Here is a 17,500-nt window from a genome sequence, read left to right as displayed (position 1 = left end):
GTGATAAGACTTGCCTGGAAGAACAAGCTTTCAGCAAACTGTCTAAAAAGGAAGTGGACAGAAAACACGAAGAATTTCCTGCTACCGAATTATTACCTCTTTTTCCAATCCAGCTGTGCCACAGTTGGGGACCCAAAAGTTATTTGGATCAGATCAATTCCTTGGCGTCTTAAAAACGGCAAAATCAAAACTAAACCAATTGAAATATCACCAGTCCAGCAGGCAACAGATATGACAGACCTGACAAATAAACTAATCCCCAGTCTATTTTCACAGACTGATGAGGCGAGGGGATGGAAGCCTACACTTTGGAAAACATGTATGAGCTGAAACATTGGATATTTTGACACTCGCTTGTTATTAATGTACCTTTTTTAAAGGTTTAATTTATTACAAATGCACCCGGTACAGGATTTGATTACTCTCTTTATTGCCACAATATCTCAGGCACAAAGCTGTGTGTGCCTGAATATAATCTATTTATTTTGCAGATAGGTGAAACTGTTCACAGAGTAGTGGTTCTCAGAAGCTAAGAAACGGAAGGAGTGTGCAAAAGGGTGGTATAAAAATATTAAAGATTAATGACCACTTTCATGCCAGATACAAACCAGAAGCTCTCCACAGCAGCCCTTAACCTCACGTCTGAAAGGGAACTAAGTGTTTTCACCTGTTAAAATCGCAGTCTGGATTTCAGATGAGCGGCCTTGACCTGAAAGATTTTGTTTCCTATCTGAACCATCCAATCACTCACACCTATCTCTCTATGTAAATAAATATAGAAGTGTTACTGAACTGAAAGTCATAAGTAAAGTTTTGGTCTGACAAGTAAAATAAAAAATGTTTACCATGTTTAATAATTTTAATTTTACAATGTATCAATATTATTTAGTTTTACAACTAGGAAGATTTTAAACACGTTCTTTCCACTAAGATAAGAAAATACATACATGAAAGCTACTTATGGAAGCATCTATTTTATGTTAACTTTATTGGAAAGGAAAAATGGAAAGGTACCTGGAATTTCACTGAAAGTCTCTCCGAGGACGGACACATGGAAAGGCAGATCATCTTCTTTCAGCTTCATCAGTACTTTAAAGAAAGTTTCAGGGTCTTTGTCATGTTCCCTTAAAACAAACAGAACTTATCTCAGTATCGTTTACTTGTGGAGTTGTTTTATTTTTTTTTCATCAGAACAATATTTCTTTTAAATTGTACTTTTGGGGACTAAATGTCCTCAGTGTAATTTCCCTCTTTTCTTTGCTTACACTGCATGGTTGAACATTTTCCTCAACACAGGATCACAATTTCATCAGATTCTTCTCTCTTCCCTATCTTAAACTGATTCCTTCACTCTTCAAATTACCAAGTGAGAAGGACCGAGTAACATCTCACTCAACTGAAGGCAAAAGCATTTTAAAAAACTGGGTAGGAAGAAAAATATTTTTTTTGCCTGTCAAAAATATGTACATGACTTCCACTGCAGTTCACCCTTTTTTTCAGGAGAAACAGGTCAATCGAAAACTTTCCCTAAATGCACATGATTTCCCAAACTGGAATTTTAGGAATCCATGCTATACTCTTGAAAAGCTTCTAATCCATTCAGTGCTTTAGGTAAAGAAAGGAATAAACTACCACAAGGTATTTTCTACCTTTAGACTTTTAAGAAGTTAACTAGAAGTTAAAACAGAACATAAGAAACCTGTAGATAATATTCAAGGTTTGTATGGATATGACACTCAATGATATGAAACACAATTCAGGTTTACGTAAAAATAAACTAACTCCCCAATTTTCTAATCTATCTCCTTTACTAGTGCAAAATGAGAGGTTCAAAAGGTATCACAAATGATCTAAATTTCCAAATTCCACAATTTATATTAAAAAAGAAATGAGATAATTTCCTCACTCTAAGGTGAATATTATATCTTGCATTTAATTACTCTGCTTTAAATTATTGTATTTCAGACAGATGTGCACCATATGCCTTTAAAATATTTTGGTTTTATTTATTATTTAGAAAATCCCACCTTTTTCCTTCCTGTATTAAGGGCAAATCTATAGCTCAGCTGTCCCGGTGTCTTTCTTCACAGAGTAATTTTGCAGAATGAATCTGTAGGTCTGTGACTCTGCTATATAAAAGATTAATAATTATATCATTCAGGAAATCTGAAGCCGAATGACATCTGCAGCTCTACACGTCTTAATTTCTCATTCAGTCAATATTTTTGGTTTAGGGAATTAAAATAAATTAATCTTATAATTAATGTGACTTCCCTAGGCTGAGAAACCTTCAGGAATTGGGGAGCTTTCAGAATTAGTAGCATTTTCTTAAAATAAAGCCAGACAATAATCACTTTAAGAAGTCCTCCATCCCCCAGATTTGTTTTGTTCCCAATAATAAGGAGGAATGCAACTGCATAAGCTCCGTAATTTGTTTCACATCTGTGAACCAGGAGTTTTCACGGCGGTTCCAGTAACTGAAGTGGATATGAGCACTGGCTTGGAAAGTGGGTTTCTCCCAGTTGCAAAGATCCCAGATCTCTGTCTATTAGTTTACTGCATCCTCACTCCTAAAAGAGCCACCTGTTTCTGGTAGGTAACTTCTGTGTAGAAACATGCTGCCAGTATTCAGTTTCCTCCAAATGCCCAGCTCGTGGGACATGGGGTCGCAATTCAGGATTTGGATTTGGCTGGAAAGGAACATCCCTATTGTAAATGCTTGCAAGGAAAACAGCCTTGATGCTGGGAGTAAGTGAAATTCATCACAAAGTTTCCCCTCAGCCTCAGTTTCCCAAAGACAGGCTTTGTGGGTGCTTTATATGTGATGTTGTGAGGCCACCCCGGATCCGCTCATCCCGATGGACCGACGCATCCCTGAGCCGGCAGACTCCACAGCCACGATGCCGACAGAGATCTTTCCAAGCTCTTCACAGCCCCGCTATCAGCTTCACAGTCACAAAAAGTCCTTCCAGCAAAGGATATGCTTTCCCTCTCGCTTTCCAGAAGAGACCAGGGGTCCCAGAGGCAGCCAAAAGTGGAGGATGCTGTTGGAGCCACATTGTCAAGGAGCTGGCAGGAGAACACGGAGCCTTACAGCTCGGCGAAGCCACATAAGCTGCACATATTTAGGAAAACTGATAGGAATTGGAAGTTGCAGCTTTGTTTAATAGGTGGGGAAGAACAGAAGGAAAATTTGGCACCCAGAAGGAATGCTGAAAGGGGAAATGTTTCCTCTGCACTGGAGCCTCTCTTATGAGTTTTCTTCTGTAGGTGAACCTCCTTCCATACTCTCGTTTAAAATATTTCACTTTTAGGTGATACTCACAGATTTTAATTATATATTTCGTGAATCTTATAGCTTTTCTATTTGGGAGCTCATCTGATTTGATTTATTAGTTCCTGTGACTTCTCCACCCCATAACCCATTTATTTTCAGTAAAGACCTACAGAAAGCTTCTAGTCCTTGCACCTACAGACAGCAAAGCATTATTATTCTTGCAGGTTACTACAGGTATTAGCTGCTCCTGGTAGACAGCAATAAATAGTACAAGACCACCTCTTTGCTGCATCAAAAAGAAGAGAGCTCTGTTTCTTGGCTGACATGGAGAAAATCATATACAATCCAGTCTGCCTTACTCAGCAACAACTGCTAAACACACCAGATTGCCATAGCAGTGATCGTGGAAAAAGATGAACACAATATGGAATGTCTGTTCTGTAAAGATCTGCTCAAAATGATGTGCACTTTTGGCTGCATCTGTTGCATTTTTGAGCTTTATTAAACAGTATTAATTATATATACTCCATTTCCCGAAGAAGAACTGCAAAACAGTATAAAAGCCTGGTACTAAAATGTAAAGTTTTTTTTTTTTAAGATATTATGTTTAGGGAAAAAATCAAGCTAATGTGACTCCAGGGTCTGGCTTTGTTGTTCAGTTGAGGTATTTGAAATGCTTTTGTATTTTCACTTGATTTGATATGCATCTGATAAATGAAAAATAAGAACTGGGTATGGGATGAAGATGCTCTAAATTTCATTGTAAGAACATGCAAAGACCAGAATGACCAAACTCCAGCTGTTAATGCCCCAAAACAGACACAGACACCATACCTACATTCAGAATTGAGAGCCCTGCCTTGGAAACACTCCATCTCCTTGTTCAGATACTGCACATTACATTTCTTTTACCCAGGATTTTCTATTTTTGAGTCCAACACCCATTTTAAGAGAGATCTGAACTCCCTCTTAAGAACTGGCTGAAGTTTAGTGATCTGGGCGGAGGGACAAGGTCCAGGGTTCAGCTTGATTTAGTGACTTTCCTTTGTAATCTGAAAACTTTGAAGAGTGTCCTTGAATGGGGAATGTGAAGGTGGTGGGAGCAGCAGCACCAGTGCTGAGCCTCCATTATCTCTGCCTTCGATTCTCTGTTCATAATATGGGTGTGACAATATTATTTCTTCACCACAGAAGGATGCTGTCAGGATTAATTGATGACTTGACATCCCTCTTTTCAGCCTCAAATGATTTAAAAAAGCAACTTCATAGCACTAGGATGATGCTCTTCTATACAATCAATGGCAACAGGCTCCAAAACACCCTTCTGCTCTTCAGGGATTTTGGGAATTCAGCCTGAGCCCTTGAGCCTTACCCACTGATGTGACTGGAAGGAGAGTACATGGAGACCAGCTACACTGGAGTTATTCCCCGGGGATGTAAGATACCCAGTGATGGCGAAAAACATTAAAAAAATATATAAAAAATTAACAGAATTTGGCCCTTTACATTATTCAATGCATATTCATCTCCTGAATTCAGTAAGAGACCCATATGGTCTTCTCTGATTTTAGTTTAATTTTTTAAGTATATGTAAACTTATCCTACATGGTGATAATCATAGTTATTTAGGATTTGGAAGAAGGCACATCTAAGTAATGCAATTAGGAAGCAGAAGAGTTGTGGAAAAGACTTGCTCAAAGGGTAAAATAAATGCACTATATTAAAAAAAATATTAAAACTTGGGGTTAATGTATTTAATCAGTAACATAAAAGTGCAAAACTAGGGAAGAAAGTGTTACTATTTGAGGAAATACTATGTACTACATATAGTATGCAATGCTTGTGAAAGCAACAGCCCTGTCGTGACATCTCTTAGAATCACGAAATGATTTAGGTTGGAAAAGACCTTTAAGACCATCGAGTCCAGCCATTAAGGTGCTACATATTCTGAAAGGGTTACAAATAAGCTCAGCTAAAAGCAATATTAAAAGGGTTGATCTTAATCTTCTTAGGACATTTAGCACGGGAGATTTTCAGCAGGAGAGAATCCCAAACTGTGAGGGCACGCGGTAATATTTCACATTGTACATTGCCTTAAATCCAAACAATCCACACTGGGTGCATCTCCTTCTGCCTCCCCATTTCACAAAATTACCTGAATGTCAGACGAGCAAAGGTGGGGAATGGCATAAAATCTTCAGAAGTTGAAGCAGCATTTGAATTTTTTAATTTTTTAATTTTTTTTATGACATGCAGCAAGAGCTAAAAGATTGATTTCTGCCTGCCTACAATGATTACTAGAAAATAGCTGGTAAAATAGGCCACTGAAGTATCACTCATTATTGAGGAGGCTGGGCAGCAGTTGTGGAGATCAAAGACAAGAGCCAAGAGACCTCCAGGGAGAAGAGAAGGGAACAGGGGACATCAACCAGGGAAAGGCACGGCTGCAGTGGAGCACAGGAAAGGTGTGAGGGGCAGGGATGGGGGGCTGGGGAAGCCCATGAGCACAGAATCAATAACTAAAAATTAAGGAAATAATGTTTCAAAGACACAGACATTGACATGATACTGGTCCTTTACTTTCGGGAAAGTGAAACAGTGAGGTGTGAGTTTGGCAGCAACAGGGCAGAGGAGATGGGCAAAGCAACGTAAAGGGGAGGAGCACCACTAGAAGAGAAACAAAATCATAAAAAAAATAAATATGCCTGGTGAAAACTAAAAAATTATGGCATATCCAAACCCAGGGAGGAAAAGGATAAATCCAGGGTAAACAGAAGAGAAAAAGGAAAAGGCACAGGATTGGGAAAATGAAAGAATACAGAGAAAGCAGACTTGGAGATAGGGAGAAGCTGTAGAAAGTATTTGACAGTGGTAGAGAAAAGGTCAGAAAAAACCAGTAAAGATATAAAATAGGAAGCAGAAGAGGAGAACCAAGATGAAGAGAATAAAGAGAGCAAAGGCACGTGGTGGCAGAAACAGGGAATCACAGCACAGAGAGGATGGAGAGCAAAAGCACCATGGAGCAACAGGCAGAAAATCTGCAAAAACCCTTGTCAGAGTTCAAATATGTGAAAGAAAGAAAGTGAAGAAAGGCAAGGACAGTCTCTGCTAGAAGCTGGAAGGTGCCTTTACCCCAGGAACATTCTTGGTTGGGGTGATAATAGCAGGAACTTGAGGTTCTTTCCTGTTTAGCACTGACCTGGTACGGCCGTGGGAAGGGTGATGAGAAGGCCACAGGCTGATAAGAGGGATCATATGACATCAGTCTCCTGTTCCCTGTATCTTCCAGGGCATTCTCAAGAAGCCAACAGCAGCACATCAATAAATGGTGCAGTCTTTGCATGCACACCCTACAGAACTAAAAACAAGGCTCCACTTCAAGCCAAACCCAACCTAAAGAACAATATCAGGGATTTTTTCATTGCATGATACTACTTCCTGTATTACACTTTGATATTTCACATTTAATCTTGAGCTCAGAAAAATCTGAATATAGGTTTATTGTAATCCAACAACGTTAGAAAGGAGAAGTGTAGTCACAAAAAAATAAACCTGGCCTTCAAAACAGAGAATTGCAGATTTCTGGTCTTTTCCTGACACTGATTTCCCATGAGACAGCTCTGCCCAGGTTTCCCCATCTGCAAGATATGGTCTTAGAGGAGCTTTCATATGGTGAGAATCAGAATCAGTAAATACTTTAGGAGAATAATATTCTTCTCAAAGTAAGAGGACTCCTGTTACAAGCCTATTCAATATATCAAATGAAATACATTCTAGTAATTATTTTCACAGAATACTTTCCTAAATCAAATGACTTTAATATAAATTTTCTATGTTAAGATTAGGGGAGGAAAAAAAGTGACAGAAAAAAATTAAAATTTTAATACCAAATTTGTGGTAACAATGCTCATGATAACTGCAAAAGAGAAAATATTACTGCCAGGAAAGAGCTATTAGAAAAGAAACAGGGGAAAAAGAAATAACTGTGAAATGCAAACATGAAGAAAAAGTTAATTGCTTTTCATTTATTCAATTTATCACAGTATTTTCCCCTCTTTTTACATTTCCAAGATGAGACAGAGGTAGACTGTAAATATGTAGTTAAGTCCAGTGAATTTTATTTTTCAGCTGATCTGCTTTATAAAATGTCTTTGCTGTAATTGTGCCTCTAAACATTGTCTGGCATCATCAGCATCAAAAGTTACCACAATATCTAATACCCCCTCAGTTCACAGAAAATGGAGTCAAGTAGAAGAAAATGCTTTTGTGTGGAAAAAAAGGACCCTACAGAATAAATTTCAGCTGGCAACTGGAGGTCCTACAAGCAAAAAAGGTCCTAATCCTGGCCTGTGCTTGCAGAACACCTCTGCAAGCCAGGAATTAAAAAATGGCACCGGGGAGGCAAAAAGCAGCCAAACAGTACTGGCAAAGACAGTGTTTTATTTTCTATTAGAACCCATGACGTATTTACAGTGAGGAGTGTGTATTTTACCCTCTGATTTGTTCAAATCACAGGTCTGAGAAAAATGGGTGGCCTTTTGCTTTACGCTGGAAAAGCATTTTCTCCTATCTCGTGTTATCTACAAGAGATTCATAAAAAAGGGGGGGAAAAAAAAAGAACCTTGGGAGTTTATTGTTTAGATTCTTCTTCTCCCCTCACAACTCATGAAGGAAAAACTCAAAATAAAATATTGCACGTTCTCTAACCAAAGAAACCTCTGGATCAGCATCAGTCATGGAGCCTCCTGCTTATTTCCTAAAGGGAGATTAACCTTTGAAGACAAAGGCTGGTGTTTGGTCTCAGTTATGTTGGTGTAAAAATCAATGATGCCTTTAATTTCTTTTACTCCAACTCGGACAGCCTGGCTGCTCCAAAGTAGAGGGTTCAGACAAAAAAAACATTTTATTTGAATCTGCAACAAAACCCAGTAACTGCTAGGGACTAACCCCAAACAGTTTATTTAAAAAAAAATTAAGCAACTACCTTTAGTGTTACTTTAGGTAACACAGGAAAAGGTTTCCCGTTGTTGGGATGAGATAAAATACCTGAGTGACTCTGACAGCCCTGATAACCACATACAACATACCCAACTGTAATTCAACTATAAAATACTATAAAAAAGTTATGTAATGGTAACAATAAATGGTTATGAACAGGATAATAAGTAGATAACCATGTACTCAAGTGGTTCCTTTAAAGAATAGGAGAAGTTGTATCTAAATATAAATTTATATATAAATTACTACACAAAAACTACATTACTACAGATTTGCCTGAGAATGGTGATCCCACCTTACAAGTGGCTCCTCTCTGATTTCCAGGGTGGATTCACATTACCAAGTTACAACTGTTTAATACTCCATCACTTGCCTGGGTCAAACACTAAGTCCTGGTCTTTACTGATTAATACCCCAAGAATAATTAGCTCAGGTACCTGAGATAACTCATCCTTATAACAGCTCCCAGTCAGAAACTTTTCTGGCACCAAGACCAAGGCTTGAAACTCATTATTCAACAAGATAAAAGTAACTCCAAATCTCACTGCTTTCAGAACGAGGAATCAACTCATTGAATTGAGTCAGGTTTTGAACAAACAGCGGAGAAAAAGCAGTGATTAGAGGACAAAGGGAGGGGGGAAAAAGGGTGAAAACAGGCAGAAAAGGAGAACAGGGAAGAGAAGGGAAAGAGACAAGAGTCAAACAGTGTTGCAAGAAGAGGAAACTAATTAAAAAGCGCTTTAAAGGAGAAACATAACCCTCCTATTACTGGTGAGAATAAGGAGAAATATTAGATCACTTGCTTCTGAAATATTTGATTTTTGTCTCCTGAAGGCTATTCCCATACTTTGGTCCAGGGTGCTGTGAATTACAGTGGGGGCTGGTGGCACCATCTGCTAAGTTTGCCTGGGACTTTGTATTACAAAACCTCTTCTGTCCCTGCTTATGATGTTTCCCAAAACTAAGGCTTATCTTGGACTATAATCTTCTAGAAAAGTTCTGCCCAAAGTTTTCCAGAACGTCCAAGAACAAGATGAAAAAAACCAAAACACAACACTACCTAGTAAAACTGCAAAGCATATCTTGGATGTATTAGATTTTAAATAAGTCTCTGTTTTATGTATTTGAACATCTTTTTGGATGTATTTGGTTTTCAGTCCAAGATATGCTTTTTGTTGCATGCGTTGGAAATCTTCCTAAAAGCGTACCCAGGCCTTTGGAAAATGTCTTTTTGTGCCTGGTCACTGAACAATGCCCATGTCTTGGGCACACCTTAGGCTAAAGCTGAGCAGGACAGTCCTACTGCTGCAGGTCAGGTTGCCAAAACCCAGGCAGGATCTAATATCTGAGCTATGAACACAGATGCTGTCTTCACTTTCAATGACTCATCTGCTGCACTCAGAATAAAATGACTGGACTTTGCAGATTAAATAACTGGTTCATATGCACTGAAAGTAAGGAAATAAACAAGGAATATATAAGCAATAAACTTTTCTAGTTTGATTAAAACTCTTAGATGTGAATCAGAAAAAAAGCAAAGGGGACAAGTAGGATCTGATCAATATGACCAGCTCTGAAAGAATAGCATGGCAAAGAAATAGGGAACTGAGTGAAGAAGTAAAGGAGATGGGGAAAAGATACAACACAAAGCCAGTTCATATTGGGGAAAATGGGAAACCAGTGTAAGAGACCAAGAGGACAACATGAGTTGGACAAGGGGGCCTTAGGAGAAAAGAGGAACCAGGGTGTTGTTGAAAGTCCCTTGCAGAGACAGGGAGTGAAAAGATGGAGACAGAGAAAGGCTGAGGAACTAGAGAAGACTGAGATGCAAATTTACTGCACGTGACTGTGTATGAGGAGATGCCCAGGGAACTGAGCCTGGCAAAGACAGAAGGAAGAGGTTTGAAAGGCCAAAACCAGATTAGGTGAATGGAGTAGAAAAGGATTGCTTTGATAGCCATAGGTGGAAGAGCCTTGAGAGAACTCCTTAATCTCACCAGTTCACATGTGTTTCTGCTCTAAGACTTGGGTTTCACAGTGTACAAGAAAGAGAAAAGACACCATAAAATGAGTTTCCTGCCATGGGAAAACAGAGAGCCAAGCTTACTGGAGCTGTTAAGGCAAACTGATGCATCTGTTCCAAACTTAAATGATCTTCAAATGAAATGTCCAGGTGATGCAGTTGTAGTCCTACATTAACTCAGTTTCTCAATCATGACTCAAGCATTTATTGTAACAGGCTCCAGAGGATGGCACTGAAGTGGCTCCTCTGTGAGCAGCTGGATAGCAGAGAGGGATTCACAGCATCATAGAATCATGGAATGGCTTGGGTGGGAAAGGATCTTAAAGCTCATCTCATTCCAACTCCCTTGCCATGGGCAGGGTCATCCCCTACTAGATGAGGTTACTCCAAACCCAACCCAACCTGGCCCTGAAGGAAGGTTTTTGTGTGTGATATTTCAGGCAGAATCTCGGTATTATTTAACTTTTTTTATTATATGTAAAACCATCCCATAGAGTCATAAAACCTCTCACAGGGCTTGAATTTCGCTTTTGTTACAGGTAACAGTGCTCTTACAATCTGATACAATGGTTCATTAAGTGCAGCCCAGGTAAGATGCTGCTTCAACCTTGTCTTGACAGGAATGGAGAAAGGTTTTACACCAAATTGGTCTAAACACAATAAGAACCAGAATTGGGCCACAGAGTTTAAATATAGAAAAGAAAGTGGAGTGCTTAGTACAAGTGAAAGAACCAAGTGTATTTGGGGAAACAGTGAGTAAAAAAATAAGTTTCATTTTAATGAGATTCTTTTTCAGCCTATTAAGTTCTCCAGTATCAGAATGAAGTCTGCTAAAAGTTAGTAAATAAAGGCTTTCAGGAGAGCTTTATTAAATCACTCATGACTTATCAAGTTAAAACTCCCACTCAGATATCTTAATAAAACTTTCAGAGAATATATTTAATTTTCCTGGAAATCAGAAGCCAAATACTAACTGCAGGAGTTACTGTCAGTTAAGCCACCAATCAGCTTCCTGTAAATAGAATATTTGCCAACAACTTGAATTAGTTCTCTAAAGTTTCAGTTTCTGAAGGTCAAATAACTATGTAACTGCTTAATAAAGAAGCAAAGAAGTACCTCTAAATATCTCCAAGCTCTGATGGGCTTATATTCTGCTCCTTAGGTGAGGTATTAGCAAAGCTTATTTATTTTCATTTCCAAGGCTTTTATTTGCTCATTCCCTTGTGGTAAAGCTGATTTCCATGATGATTCCCTTCTTAATTTTAATACCCTTTTTACTCATCATATAGACATAAGAATTTTCCATAAAATAATGAAACCCTTCCAAAGGAAATGAAGACAACTAGGAGAGGAAAGTAAACTACAGCTTACTCCTTTTTTTTTCCCTTTCCCAATTAATTGATCCACTGTCATATGCATATATGAAAGATTTTTTTTAATGAAAGGAAAATAAGGTTAATTAACATAAAACCCCTCACTCCTTGAGATGTTGAATTTTGTATTTTATCCATGCTGCCTTAAGTGCCTTGATATCCCAGTAATGACCTAGTTCTCCTAATGAGTAACATTAACCCCTGGCTGTAGCTGTCCAGGACTTAATTGTCAACTGGAGCTGAAATAGGAGAGTTTGCCGATCAGCAGGTATGTGGTATATTAACTCATGTCATTTCAGACCCTAATAAATAAATCTGTTGCTAAGGCAACAGGAACATCAGCTGTATCACTTTTTTCTTCCCCCCCCCCCCCCTTTTTAAAGGAAACTGCCTTTCACACTGAGCTTTTAAAAAAAGGAAATTAGCTACATGTAACCGTAATTAGAAGAAACATCGTCTCTCATCTCAGGAACATATCTACATTAATGAAAAAAGGCATTCAAAAAGAGGACTGCTTTCTGCTGTGACCAGGGTAACTGAAATTATTTCCCTTGACTGAGGGAACGTGACTTGAAGGATACATCTGAGTGGGAAGAGATCACAAAATATTTCAGCTCTTTGTGTTTCTGAGATAGTTCCTCTCTCCTTTCGCACGCTGCCGATGCCAACGGAGCAAACTCCTTCGACGATTAATCAGGAGCCCAGGCAATTGAAACCAGAGGAGAAAAAACACCACTCAAACCCAAACACCTTCACTGCCCTCTGTGGATCTTTTGATACGACTGGCAAACACGCAATTTATTGGAAAGCTAAAAGATCGGAGAATCACAGAATAATTCAGGTCAGGAAAGCCCTCAACCATCATCAAGTCCAACCATTACCCCAGCACTGCCGAGGCCACCACTAACCCATGTCCCCAAAGGGCCACATCTACACATCTTTTAAATTCCTCCAGGAATGGTGACTCCACCATTGCCCCTGGCAGCCTGTGACAGAGCTTGACAAGCCTTTCCATGAAGAGATTTTCCCTAATATCCAACCTAAACCTCCCCTGGCACAACTTGAGGCCATTTCCTCTTGTGGCAACTCACTTCCTGCCTCAGTTTCTCTACTTCTAAGTTAAGATCCAAACTACTCACATTGAAATACTAACAGATGCAAGTTTTTATAGAAAGGCAAAGTGTACACAAGTGCAGGTAATCCAAATATTTTTGTGTTCCATAAGGTTTGTGAGGGAAGATCTTGGTACTCTCTGTTTGGCTCGGGTCTCTCAGCCCCTCACAGGTGAATGTCACTTAATTCCTGCCATTCTATCACAGGATTAAGTGTTTGCCTTAAAATTTGCAAAACTGATAGGTTTTAATTTAGTTTGTAGCTACAGGATGGTTCTTCTGAATCACTAGTTACCCACATCTCAGTCAGAGAGCAGGTAGGAAGGAAACAGAAGAGAGGCTCACAAGGCCAATAATTGCTCTTGGAACAGTTATTTTAGGCTCTGCCTATAATATAAACATAACAAAATACTCAAATTTATATCTGGCTTTACAGCTGAAGAATGCAAAAGCAATATAAATCATCTTTGTTTGCCATTATCATAATTTGAGATGTTTTCTCCTCTGGACTATCAACTGTCTACAGCCCTTCGAAGAAATGTGCTGTAAGAAAGAATTGATGCTGAGGAGTTCAGAACTTAGCAGAACTTTCACACCTTCATTACATGCTGAACATTTCCACAAGCTCTTAAAAACAGTGATCAAGGAACAGCACATCTTCCACTGGAAAGGTTCAATGTCCCTAATCCCTCTGCTGCAGGAAGACATTTCAAGGTTAGACTTCACTGAATGAACAATGAAAGAACGGACACTTCCAAATTGGCCTTCCAGTTAAAGCTGAACTTCTCAGATTATTGCATTAACTTTCTTATTTGTTATTTGGTTGAGTCACCATCCCTGGAGGGATTTAAAAGATGTGTGGATGTGGCACATGGGGACATGAGTTAGTGGTGAACTTGGCAGTGCTGGGTTAGCGGTTGGATTCGATGATCCTCAAGAGGTCTTTTCCAACCTAAACGATTCCGTGACTCTAAAAAACTTGTATCTGCCCTCAGACTTAACCCCAGCTTGCACGAAGATGAAGTTAGACCACTTTCAAGTGTTCAAGAAGGACAGTTGTCAGCTTCTACACAAATGTATCCACATACACGTTCACGAAACAGGTTCATTCACTGCATGTCATCTGTATCTCAGCCCTGGTGACCACTGTTTTCTTTGCAAGTATTTTCTTAGGCACTGCTAAAAAGTTCTCATTTTGAAATTGTTAATTTACATCCTTTGGGCTTTCTATCCTACTTGGTACCTTCTAGTTAAAGCTGTATAAAACCTTGCATTTTATGGCTATTTTTTCAGTCTGTCTAATCTATTCACCACATCTACTTGTTCTCTGCAGGCTGTTCACAAAGTAGAGGATGCCTGTTGAGCCTAATGGCACTTCTGGGTACTCAAAAGTGATTTCTAGGTGGACCACCTATTCTTTCCTCTTCTGTTGTCCTGCCACACCTGCAACTTGACGGGATAAGCTTTGGTCCAAAATATTTGACAGCATGAGGAAAATATGAGTCGCTGTATATTCTCAAGTGCCTCTATATGCAATGGTTGTGAATTGTGAATTCAAACAGTAACTACACAAATTCTGTATTGTGCTGCCAAGATAAAGAGGAACAAGTTACCATTTAATACTTGTGTTTTATATATATGTATATATAAAATATTATTTATTATATATTATGTAATATTATCTTTATGTATCATTTAAAAATATATTTTATATATATAAAATAAAGACAAAATACTATTAGGAATCCCTTCCCAAGGACTCTCTCCAGAGTGAAGAGGACCAGGTCCTCACAGTGGGCAGCCACATGCTGGTATAGTACATGGTGACAACAACACCACCTTTCCTCCATGCACTCATTTCTTTGTGATACCCTACATTAAAACCAGTCAACTGGGTACAGCACTATCTCTTTACACACCGCCTTCCCTTGCACCAGACATCTTCAGATAATTGTTGCCATCTAGATTTGCCTTTTTTTTTCTTCTGAATTTACTCATCATGATTTCCACCACCGTTCCTCCTGCTCCCATATCTCCTGCCCCCTGTCCTTCCCCACGCTCTTGTCACACACTGGTAGGTATGACAAGAGATAACAGCCTTATCAGATCTTCCATGTGAATTGACAGCAGCTATTTGTTTGCATGTGTGTGTAAATTCTTGCAGATTCCCCGTGTGATTTTTTTTTATCACACCCGTGCAATTAGGGGAAGAAGAATTGATTTCTGACAACTTTCTCTTATCAAGCATTTAACTGCTGAGATGATACAGAGCACACAGGGAAAAAGAAAAAACATAAGGTTTGGGTGAATGACTTGAGTTCAAAGCAGCACTGTAGGTCTTCTCCATGAAAGAGCAAAGTAAAGAGCCACCGATCTTATAATAAAATTACACACACGCCACCTGGATGACATGTCTCTGGCCAGGGGTGCAACACGTTAGCAGCTTCACACATCCACTGTCATGCTCATATGCAAAGGGAGCTGAGGAACATGCTGGTGTACCTCAATTACAGCAAAAAATAGGTTTGGCAAACATCTGTGGCCTCACTGGGGACAGTGAGAGGGAATAATGGATGTATAAATGCTGGTGGGCTAGTTTCTGAGGGGGAGAGGAGGATCACGCCACACTGGTCACTGTCCTCCTCATAATATACTCATCCTTCAAGTATCATAGAATCATGGAATGGTTTTGGTTGAAAGGGACCTTGAAGACCATCTTGTTCCACACCCTGAAATGGGCATGGACACCTTCCACTAGCCCAGATTGCTCCAAGCCCTGTCCAACCTGGCCTTGAACAGCTGCTCTGGGCAACCTATGCCAGGGCCTCACCACCCTCACAGTCAAGAATTTCTTCCTAATATCCAACCTACTCCTCACCTCTGTCACTGTGAAGCCATTCCCCCTTGTCCTGTCACTCCATGCCCTTGTCCAGAGTCCCTCTCCAGTTCTCTTGTAGCCCCTCTAGGTACTTGGAAGAGGCTCTAAGGTCTTCACAAAGCCTTCTCTTCCCCAGGCTGAACAATCCCAATTCTCTCAGCCCTTCCTCACAGGAGACAGGTTCAATCCCTCTAATCATCTTTGTGGCCTTCTCTGGACTCAGTCCAACATGTCCAACGTGGTTATACATGATGATTTATGGTTGGACTCAACGATCTTACAGGTCTTTTCCAACCTAAAGGATTCTATGATTGTAAATAGGCATTTTATCACTTCACAGTGGAAACCTGTGGGACACCGCAAAGTTCTGATCAAATGTGGGAAGTTTGTCCATTGATCACCACAATTTTACTCTCTGTTTCCAGCAGAGGCCATTTGCACAAAGGGAACAGTAATTCCTTGACACAGCCCTTGCAGGAGCGCAGATCAGAAACCCATCACCACCTTTTATCCATATCCTTGGTCATAAGTCATTTCTGTTAGCACTGCCTTGCTGTAGATGTTTATAAGAATACATTAAAGACTTGGTGAGAAAGGAGAAAACAAATTACTCTGTGGAGAACCTCGTCACTCTGCTAAAATACTGTCAGTTATTTATCAGCTGTCAGCAGAACTTGTACACTAAAATCCTTGTCAGCCTCAGAGTCAGGGGGATGGAGAGAAGGGGCAGGGATTGCATTGGAGGGCCTCTTCTCATGCAAAGATATTTTAACACCTCTCTAGAGCAAGAATGTGTCTGCTAGAGAATGGCACTTCTGATTTTGATGCTGTTCCAAGGGGGCAGGGCCTACGTTGGGTGGACTTAGGAGAGGTGTTGGGGCTAATGCTGTAATTTAGGGTGCCAGCGGTCCCTGCGACGCACCAACACGGTGAGGTCAGCACCACTTCGTTTAGAGAGGTTTTCTGCAACAACAGCACGACTTCACAGAGATTCTGTTTTATGGTTTAGCCAAAGGGGGTTTTTGTTAGGTGAAGGGGAACACGAGAACATTAAAAAAAGAAATAAAAAGAAAATTCTTCCTTTTCTACTTCCCCCCCCCCCCTTAAAATGAAAACCACATGTAAATCATCAGGGTAGACAATGGTTGTTAAGTATTATTGTATAGGACAATATCTGCGAGCGCTTCGTGCTGGAAGACAAGCAGGATCCCACTGCCAATGTTTTACACACAAAAACCCCCTTTGCACATTACAGCACTTGGCTAAAATTAGTCTGCTTTTCTGAGAGCCTCGTGCTAGGCCCAAGAAGGGGATGCCTTTAACTGCTGATGCCTGAATAAGGCACGCGACGCCTTCGCCTCTAATAAGGCAACGAGTGCTTATTTTTGGCTACGCTGCCCCAGCCAAGGGGTTGCTTCCAGCCCCTTGTTTTCACCTGTGTCCAGGCTACAGGCCGAGGATGCTCGTCTGTTCAGCAAACGCTAACCCAGCGTCCTTATTTTCTAATTCATATTCATCGATTAAAAATAAACCGCCTGTTTTGATGGGTGAATTTACATAAACCAGTTGCTAAAGCATCCTAACACTAAAGGGTAGGAGTTCAGCCCGGAAGATTTGCATGTAGCATCCTCAGACGGAGGCAGGCGCTTTCGATTTCCATCGAGAGCCTTGCTGCGCTGCAACTCTAATGGGCTTAGAACAGTAAATTTTGAAGAAACTGATTGCTGCCCCCGTAGCTAGTAAATGCCTGCCTGGACCCAGTGGCATTTGAAAAAAGTGTTTTATCATAAAATTATCCCAGCAGAGTCCATTCTGCAAGATAACATCATCATCATCATC

The 17,500-nt window shown here is 39.9% G+C and overlaps 1 protein-coding gene across 12 annotated transcripts in view; it reads right to left on the bottom strand.

The window, feature by feature from the left end:
* GTDC1 (glycosyltransferase like domain containing 1) overlaps nt 1-17,500 on the bottom strand; it is a 179,147-nt gene that overhangs the window by 16,153 nt on the left and 145,494 nt on the right. For all 12 annotated transcript variants that reach the window (XM_027656261.1, XM_027656266.1, XM_027656269.1 and 9 more), the window contains one exon: nt 1,015-1,124. In XM_027656261.1, coding sequence (XP_027512062.1) covers nt 1,015-1,124 — 110 coding nt within the window. The remainder of the gene's footprint in view (nt 1-1,014; nt 1,125-17,500) is intronic.

Source organism: Corapipo altera, unplaced genomic scaffold, assembly GCF_003945725.1.
Source record: "Corapipo altera isolate COAL_440 unplaced genomic scaffold, ASM394572v1 68, whole genome shotgun sequence".
In the NCBI taxonomy this organism is placed as follows: domain Eukaryota; kingdom Metazoa; phylum Chordata; class Aves; order Passeriformes; family Pipridae; genus Corapipo; species Corapipo altera.
Note: the sequence above shows the minus strand (reverse complement) of the source record. Positions and strands in the feature narration are given on the sequence as shown.